Here is a 9806-nt window from a genome sequence, read left to right on the forward strand (position 1 = left end):
CATCAAGACTCACAAGATAGCTTCCAACATGTAATAATAGAATCATACAAAAATCCAGAAATCCTAGGATACATAAGCATGTCCGTGTGCTTGCCGCACTGGTACGGTGGAAGATTTTGTTGCAGCTTTTGACAGAAAAGTGATAGTAAAAGCCATACTCATGAATAATTATACTATTACTGCAAAAAGAAGTATGATTTTTATTATTCCAAAAATTTGTCATATAAATATTGATTTCTGCTCAATTTATTGTACAGCTGTAGACAGAACTTATGCCAAGAAATCAGTCTCAAACATTAGTCTAGTGCATGAGAAATGCTCAAATCAGTCCAAATCATGTTTTTTCCTATTTAAAACAATGTTATGATGCTTTTGAAGAAGTTGTTTTGCTCATTTTAATTCTTCCTTTATGTCATTTTGTGTGTGTTTTTGTCCTGCAGTTCCTGCTAAGATCCACCTGCCTAAAAATCTTGAAGGAATGGGAGCTGTTCATGCTCTCCGTGGCGAAGTTGTCAGCATCAAAATACCATTCAGTGGCAAGCCCGATCCAGTGATCACATGGCAGAAGGGCCAAGATCTCATTGACACCAACGGGCACTATCAAGTTATTGTCACACGATCATTCACATCTCTTGTCTTCCCTAATGGTGTAGACAGAAACGATGCAGGCTTCTACATTGTCTGTGCCAAAAACAGATTTGGAATTGACCAGAAAACAGTGGAGCTGGATGTAGCTGATGTACCTGACGCACCAAGGGGACTGAAAGCAAGTGAGATTTCAAGAGACTCTGTCAACCTAACATGGAACGCTCCAGCTAGCGATGGCGGAAGCAGAGTCACTCACTACACAGTTGAGAAACGTGCTACCACAGCTGAGAGATGGCTCCGTGTGGGTCAAGCTCGTGACACACGGTACACTGTGGTAAACCTATTCGGCAAGACAAGCTATGTATTCCGAGTTATAGCAGAAAACAAATTTGGCCAGAGCCAGCCTTCTGAACCTACAGATCCTGTCATAACAAAGGAAGATAAGACCAGAACAGTCAATTATGATGAAGAAGTTGATGAATCCAGAGAAATCACCACAACAAAAGCAGCTCACTCTTCTACAAAGGAACTCTATGACAGATATATGATTGCTGAAGAACTTGGACGTGGGCAGTTTGGAATTGCCCACCGGTGTGTAGAGACAGCTACAAAGAAGACTTACTTGGCCAAGTTTGTCAAAGTAAAGGGTGCTGACCAGGTGCTAGTAAAGAAAGAAATCTCCATCTTAAATATTGCTAGGCATAGAAATGTCCTATACCTTCATGAATCATTTGAAAGCCTGGAAGAATTGATCATGATCTCTGAATTCATTTCTGGAGTTGACATCTTTGAAAGACTTAATACCCCTGCCTTTGAACTTAATGAAAGGGAAATTGTCAGCTATGTACGTCAAGTCTGTGAAGCAGTTGAATTCCTACACAGTCACAGCATTGGACACTTTGACATCAGGCCAGAGAACATTATTTACTTCACAAGAAGAAGCTCTATAATAAAAATAATTGAATTTGGTCAGGCAAGGCAATTAAAACCTGGTGATAATTTCAGACTCCAGTTCACTTCTCCTGAATATTACGGACCTGAAGTCCATCAGCATGATCTGGTCAGCACAGCCACTGATATGTGGTCAATTGGAACTCTAGTTTATGTACTTTTGAGTGGCCTTAATCCATTCATTGCAGAAACAAACCAACAAACAATTGAAAATATCGTCAATGCTGAATACAACTTTGATGATGAAGCCTTCAAAGATATAAGTATTGAGGCCTTAGACTTTATTGACCGTTTGCTAGTAAAAGAAAGGAAAACCCGTATGACTGCTACAGAAGCCCTTGAACACACTTGGTTGAAGCAGAGGACAGAGAAGACCAGCACTAAAGTAATCAAAACACTGAGGCACAGGCGTTATTACCAAACATTGGTGAAGAAGGAATGGAATACTGTTGTGTCAGTAGCCCGTGTTTCATGGGGTGGTGCAATCAGATCTCAGAAAGGTGTTACTGTGGCCAAAGTTAAAGTAGCATCCATTGAAATTGGACCCATTACTGGGCAGGTAATGCACGCTGTTGCTGAAGAAGGTGGACATGCCAAATATGTCTGCAAAATTGAAAATTATGACTCATCCACAGAAGTAACCTGGTATTTTGGAGTTCGGCAGTTGGAAAGCAGTGAAAAATATGAAATCACCTACCATGAAGGAGTAGCCACCATGTATGTTAAAGACATTGCTAAATCTGATGATGGGACTTACAGGTGCAAAGTTGTAAATGACTATGGAGAGGATAGCTCCTATGCAGAACTATTTGTCAAAGGTGTGAGAGAAGTATCTGACTACTACAGATGCAGAACTGTCAAAAAAGTCAAGCGCCGAGTGGATGCTATGAGACTTTTGGAAAGGCCACCAGAATTTACTCTTCCTCTTTACAACAGGACTGCCTACACTGGTGAAAATGTCAGGTTTGGAGTAACTATAACAGTTCACCCAGAACCTCGTGTAACATGGTTGAAATCGGGTCAGAAGATCAAGCCCGGAGATGATGACAGAAAGTACACCTTTGAATCTGATAAAGGTCTTTATCAGCTTCTCATCCATAATGTCACTGAAGATGATGATGCGGAATATACTGTGCTGGCACGCAACAAGTATGGTGAGGACAGCTGCAAAGCTAGGCTAACTGTTGTTCAGCATGCTCCTCCAGAGGCAACCACCCTGAGACCGATGTTCAAGAGACTTCTGGCAAACGCAGAATGCCAAGAAGGCCAAAGCATCTGCTTTGAGATAAGAGTATCTGGTACCCCCAAACCAACACTAAAATGGGAAAAAGATGGTCAGCCTCTATCAGCTAGCCCCAACATTGAAATTGTGCATGAAGGATTGGATTACTATGCTTTGCACATCAGGGACACTTTACCAGAAGACAGTGGTTATTACAGAGTTACTGCTACAAATAGTGCTGGATCCACAAGCTGCCAGGCCTATTTGAAAGTAGAACGCGTGAAATATGTCAAACGTGCATATGAGACAGAAGAGGAGAGGCAAATACATGTGCAGAAGAGAATTGACAAGACCGTGAGGATGGCAGAAATCCTTTCTAGGACAGAATCTGTTCCCCTGACACAAGTTGCCCAAGAAGCTCTAAGGCAAGCGGCCATCATGTATAAACCAGCTGTAAGCACAAAGACTGTCAAAGGTGAATATGAAATCAAAAAGGAAGAAGCTAAAGAAGAAAAGAGACTCCGAATGCCTTATGAGATCCCAGAGCCTCGCAGACATGCAACTCTTGAAGAAGATCAGAGCATCAAATTATTTGTGCCTATGTCAGACATGAAGTGGTACAAGAAACTGAGAGATCAATATGAAATGCCAGGTAAAATTGACAGAATTGTCCAAAAGAGACCAAAGCGCATTCGCCTTTCCAGATGGGAACAATTTTATGTGACACCACTGCCGCGCTTTACTGATCAATATAAACCTAAATGGCGCATACCTAAATTGTCCCAAGATGATCTTGAGATAGTGAGACCAGCACGTCGGCGTACACCATCTCCTGACTATGAGTTTTACTACAGACCAAGAAGGCGATCACTTAGTGACCTGTCAGAAGAAGAATTACTTCTCCCTGTTGATGATTACTTAGCTATGAAAAGAACTGAGGAAGAAAGATTGAGATTGGAAGAAGAACTAGAGTTAGGCTTTTCTGCTTCCCCTCCAAGCAGAAGCCCTCCACGCTTTGAATTATCTTCTCTCCATTACTCTACAGCAGATGCACAAGTCGCTGCTGAAGAATCTACAAGAAGAGATCTGAGATATGCAACCTATCATATACCATCTAAAGAAGAAACTAGTGCAACTTATGCACAGCTCCGAGAACGCCATGACAGAGCGGTTTATAGACCACCAAAACAAAAACTGAGAATAATGTCAGAGAAAGAAGATGAAGAGTTGCTGCGACCAGTGACCACAAGCCAGAGGCTCTCAGAGTACAAAAGTGAGCTGGAGTATATGTCACAAGAAGAAAAGAGCCGAAGGAGAAGAAGGAGAGAACTTGAAATAACTGAAGTAGCCTCAAAAGAAGAAGAGGAGGAAATAGAAATGGTTAGACATGTTCACAGGGAATTTTCACCTCCCTCAAGGTTACTAGGAAGGAGACGCTCTCTTTCTCCAACTTACATTGAGCTAATGCGCCCTGTGTCTGAATTAATTCAACCCCGTTCACGCCCTGTAGAAGAACATGAGAGAAGATCTCCTACTCCAGAGAGAACTCGTCCACGCTCACCAAGTCCCGTGTCCAGTGACAGATCTCTCTCTCGATTTGAAAGAACAGCAAGATTTGATATATTTTCCAGGTATGAATCCATGAAAGCTGCTCTGAAAACTCAAAAAACAATGGAAAGGAAATATGAAGTTCTGACTCAAGAACCTTTCACTTTGGACCATGCCCCACGCATCACTTTGAGAATGCGCTCGCATCGTGTACCATGTGGCACCAACACCAGATTCATTTTGAACGTGCAGTCCAAACCTACTGCTGAAGTTAAATGGTACCATAACGGAATTGAACTCCAAGAAAGCCATAAAATACATTTCACTAATACCAGTGGAGTGTTAACATTGGAGATCCTTGACTGCCACATTGATGACAGTGGTACATATCGTGTTATGTGCACAAACTATAAAGGGGAATGTTCTGACTATGCAACATTAGATGTTACAGGAGGAGATTATACTACTTATACCTCCCAACGCTGGGATGATGAAGTCCCAAGATCAGTTATTCCTGATTTGAGAAGGACTGAAGCATATGCGATTTCCTCGTTTAAGAAAGTATCTGCGACAGAAGCAAGTTCTTCAGTAAGAGAAGTCAAGTCAGAGCTGACAGAAACAAGAGCATCATTATCATCATATGAACATCATGCTTCTGCTGAAACAAAAATCAGCGCCTCCGCAGAAAAATCACTAGAAGAAAGAGCTGTGCACCGAAAGTTTAAAACCACTCTGCCTGCTACAATATTAACAAAACCAAGGTCAATCACTGTTTCTGAGGGAGAAACTGCAAGGTTCTCTTGTGACATCGATGGTGAGCCAACACCAACGGTGACTTGGATACGTGCAGGTCAAGCTATTATTTCTTCTGGGCGCTACCAAGTCACACGTACACAATATAAATCTACCTTTGAAATTTCAATGGTCCAGAGCTCAGATGAAGGAAGCTACACTGTTCTGGTCGAAAATTCAGAAGGCAGGCAAGAAGCTCACTTTACTTTGACTGTACAAAAGAAAAGAGGTCCAGAAAAAGCAATTACATCACCTACAAGGGTCAAATCGCCTGAGCGTCATGTAAAGTCTCCAGACAAAGTAAAATCTCCCAAGAGAGTCAAGTCCCCTGAACCTTCATCTGCCCCCTCCAAGGCCAAATCAACAACTACAGGAAAAACACCACCAGGAGACAAAGCAGACTTGCCAGTTTCAGTTCCTCCTAAAATAAAACAGCAGCTAAAGTTGGAATCGACTGCTGAGAAAGTAAAACTGTTCTGTTCGGTTGAAAGCAGTCTTTTAAGTGTCCAAGAAGTAGCCTGGTACAAAGATGGCAAGAAATTGAAAGAAGATGGTCATTACAAGTTTCATTACGCAGCTGATGGAACATATGAACTTAAGATCCATAACCTCAAAGAATCTGACCAAGGAGAATATACGTGTGAGATTATAGCAGAAGGTGGTACCTCCAAAACCAGCTTCCAATTTGTAGGCCAAGTTTTTAAAACTGCCTTCTCTCAGGTATCGAGCTTAGCCAAAGCTCAAAAAAGCGAAATAGCGGAAGTATCTACCCAGAAGACATCTACAGTAACTTCCCAAGAAAAGGCAGTGGTCCAAGAAGAGTTTGTTAAGAAGTCTCTGGTGTCTGAAGATGCTAAAACATCTTACGCAGAAGTGAAATCTACTACCACTAAAATGACTGTGTCTGAAGGCCAAAAAACTGTGATTAAAGCCAATATTGCTGGTGCTTCTGATGTGAAATGGTTTCTGAATGGAATACAGCTAAGTAACTCTGAAGATTATAGATATGGTGTGTCAGGAAGTGATCATACTCTCACCATCAAAAAAGCTAGCCAGAAAGATGAAGGAATGCTTACCTGTGAAGGAAAAACCGACCAGGGCATTGTCAAATGTCACTTTGAAATGAGTTTTTCAAAAGATACCTCAAATGTTCCAGTCTTCATTGTACAACCTAAATCTCAAAATGTCAATGAAGGACAAGATGTGTTACTTACCTGTGAAGTCTCTGGAGATCCTTCTCCTGAAATCAGCTGGTTTAAAGATAACCAGCCAGTAAGTAAATATTTGTTAACCTTCAATATCTCATTTGCAAATCTTTGGTATACTTGTGCTAATGAAGCCCTTTTTTCCCTGTTACCAGATTGTTCTCTCATCCAATGTGCGAGTAAATCGTACCAAGAATGTTTATTCACTTGCAATCCAAAATGCTGCCGTGAGCGATAGTGGAAAATACACGGTCAAAGCAAAAAACTTCCATGGGCAATGCTCTGCCACAGCATCCTTAACTGTCCTTTGTGAGTTTATTTTTCTTTAAGTCTTTTTTAAAAAAATGGGTGGATTTATAGAGTGTGATAAAAACAATTCAGTTGTACTAATTCTTTGTCAACATCAAATACACTGTAATTATCAGTGCAAATATTGGATTCAGATTCAAATATGAATGTAAGAAAATATTTCTTGCTATTGCTACAAGATGGTTGCGAATATCCTGACTGAACATCTTGCTATTAACCCATTGGTTGTAGTAATTATTGATTCATAAGCTCTCCGAATAATTAACTTCCTAAGGGAATATTATGGATTTGTTAAAATCTTGTGTCAAACATCTGAGACAAAACTAGTACCATATGGATTCCTGGAATCAATGGGTTGCTCTGTGTTTTGCCATTTATGTACTGTATGTATGAGCTTGTGTTTAAGGAAAGCTGTGGTGATTCTTGATGGTGGTGCAAAGCTGACCACCTATAATCTATAGATAGCAAAGAACAATTCAAAGGCATGCACTTTAATTCTTTTCAGAAAATTTCTGTAACTGGGTTTTTGTAAGTTTTTCAGGCTGTATGGCCATATTCCAGAAGTATTCAACAAAGGATTCCCCCATGCAATAAGAAGCCACACCTTGAAAACTGCTAGGCCATTAAATGCTAATCAAGGTGGCCAATTGAAACATTCACACCTACCTCCAACAGACAAGAGTTCTTTCTCCCACCCTGGACATTCCCCATTTTCCTAGTTTCCAACAGACCCCTCAACCTCTGAGGATGCCTGCCATAGATGCAGGCAAAACGTCAGGAGAGAATGCTTCTGGAACACAGCCATACAGCCCGAAAAACTTACAACAACCCCGTGATTCTGGCCATGAAAGCCTTCGTCAGTACTTCTTTAACTGTCAGCTTAGTAATGTTAGCTCACATTTTTCTTCTTGTTTGACTAAAAATGCAAATTGAAAATGCACCCATTTCGGGAAATGAGAGAGAATGACTGGGGGCCCTTCCACACAGCCCTATAACCCAGAATATCAAAGGAGGAAAATCCCACAATATCTGCTTTGAACTGGGTTACGCTGCCATATATTCCAGTTCAAAGCAAATAATGTGGGATTTTATTCAGCTGTGTGGAAGGGGCCTGGGAAAATATTTTAACCACATCCAGTTTTCCTTAAACAGCAAAGTTGTTTTCTCTTTCCATCAAGTCACTGTGATGTCCTTGTTTTGTTTTTCTTTCATCTATGTTTGCGATGCTCCACAGCTCTAATTGAAGAACCTCCAAAAGAGGTAGTGTTGAGGAGAAGTGGAGATACAAGCATGCAGGAAAGTTTCTCTTCGCAAGCATTTCAAATGTCCGCTTCTAAGCAAGAAGCTTCGTTCAGCAGTAGCAGCAGCATGAGCGAAATGAAATTTGCAAGCATGTCTGCCCAAAGCATGTCCTCCATGAAAGAATCCTTTGTAGAGATGAGCTCCAGCAGTATAATGGGGGAATCTAGTCTGACCCAACTGGAGAGTTCAACTAGTAGAATGAGTAAATCTGGTCTGAGAGGTGAGCAATACAATTATACGTAGAGGTAGAGAACCCTCCCCCCTCCACTATGTCGTAGATATGTAGATAACTTGTGTCACAGCGGAATTGAAATTTCCATTGACAACTAACTTTCAATGTCCTTTCCTATTTTGCAAAGGTATACCACCCAAAATTGAAGCTCTTCCTAATGACATCTCAATTGAGGAAGGAAAGGTTCTTACCATATCCTGTGCCTTCTCTGGTGAACCTGCTCCTGACATCTCATGGTCCTGCAGAGGAAAAAACATTTCGAGTCAGGGCGGTCGATTCCACGTGGAAACCAGTGAAGATTTGACCACGCTTATCATCATGGATGTTCAAAAGAATGATGGAGGACTTTATACACTGAATTTAGACAATGACTTTGGTACTGACTCCGCCACTGTGAATATTAACATTAGATCGATTTAAAAGGCCTGGCCTGTTTTATTTACACTTGACTTTTGGCAAGTGATTCATATGGACTGAAATGTAACGGATTTGTAAATATATATTTTGAAAACTATTTTTATACCTACCTGAACCAGACAAAGTCCAAGGATATACGCTATGACTTATAGTCATTATTGTCAGAGTTTAAGATCACTTTTTCCACTCGACATGTACATACTGTATATAGCCGAAGATAACGGTTATGACGTTTTGTACCATTTATTTTATGACGTTTTAAAAATAATGTAACTTGCGGAACAGTTGGTAGGAGAAAATTTCTTCGGGAATGAATACCCTGCTCAACAATGAACTAATCTTTGTGCCTCAACAAAATGTTGATGTCTAAGAATGCCTCAACAGGTAGAGAGGCTCCCTGTTGAAGACTTATTTACTTACCGACACCTAAGAGAGAATGCTGTGCACGGTTTTCCTCGAACCTGCACGAATTTATTTTGAATCAGCAACATAAGGCATTGGTGAGATTTGCATTTACCCTCCTGTAAGCCTCACTTATGTCTTATGTTTAGCCTGATCAATGGCAAACTATCTTTTGATCATGACTCACGATACTTAGAACAAAGTGCAAGCGGCCAGCATTTTGTTCACCACCTGTTAATGTCCTGTTTCTGGCACATTGACTGCCTAAATGGCTTTTTAATAAAGTAACATCACCTGGCCATCCCTTTGATTGACAAAGCTTATTTGGGCACTCAAGTGCAGAAACAGCACCAACTTGGGGAGGTTCTTAGGATGCAGTGAGTGTGTGATAGCATTAGTTCAATTCCGGGCAACTAAAGTTTGAGCCACAGTTTCAGAAAAACATTAAAACTGTTGTTGTAACATCACATGGTGCCCTGAACTTCCATTTTAATTAGTATAGTTTATGTAGTAGGATTGTTAGTTGTTTTGTTGAACCTCCTTGAGATAGTATTGTTCATTCTAAATAAAGCATGTTACCTGCAACTTCACCATGTCTGTTGTTAGACTCTTTCTTTTTGATACTTGCACCTCCTGCATTTGAGTTCTATCCTTCTGCAGTTCATTTTTCCCCGTCTACAATTTTACAATTATTATTATTATTATTATTATTTAATAAAACTTTATTTATATCCCACCACCATCTCTCTGAAAGGACTCGGGGCGGCTCACAAAAGCACTCTAAAGTGCAGCACACGGAAAATACACAATACATAAGCACATAAAACAATGACAATAT

At 40.6% G+C, this 9806-nt stretch overlaps 1 protein-coding gene across 1 annotated transcript in view; it reads left to right on the plus strand.

The window, feature by feature from the left end:
- Positions 1 to 9558, plus strand: part of TTN (titin) — a 303381-nt gene extending 293823 nt beyond the window's left edge. Inside the window, exons 309-312 of the mRNA XM_067471246.1 lie at positions 441 to 6373; positions 6462 to 6615; positions 7850 to 8137; positions 8277 to 9558. Of these exons, the coding sequence (XP_067327347.1) occupies positions 441 to 6373; positions 6462 to 6615; positions 7850 to 8137; positions 8277 to 8569 (6668 nt within the window). The 3' untranslated portion in view covers positions 8570 to 9558. The remainder of the gene's footprint in view (positions 1 to 440; positions 6374 to 6461; positions 6616 to 7849; positions 8138 to 8276) is intronic.
- The last annotated feature ends 248 nt before the right edge of the window (positions 9559 to 9806 follow it).

Source organism: Anolis sagrei, chromosome 1, assembly GCF_037176765.1.
Source record: "Anolis sagrei isolate rAnoSag1 chromosome 1, rAnoSag1.mat, whole genome shotgun sequence".
In the NCBI taxonomy this organism is placed as follows: Eukaryota; Metazoa; Chordata; class Lepidosauria; order Squamata; family Dactyloidae; genus Anolis; species Anolis sagrei.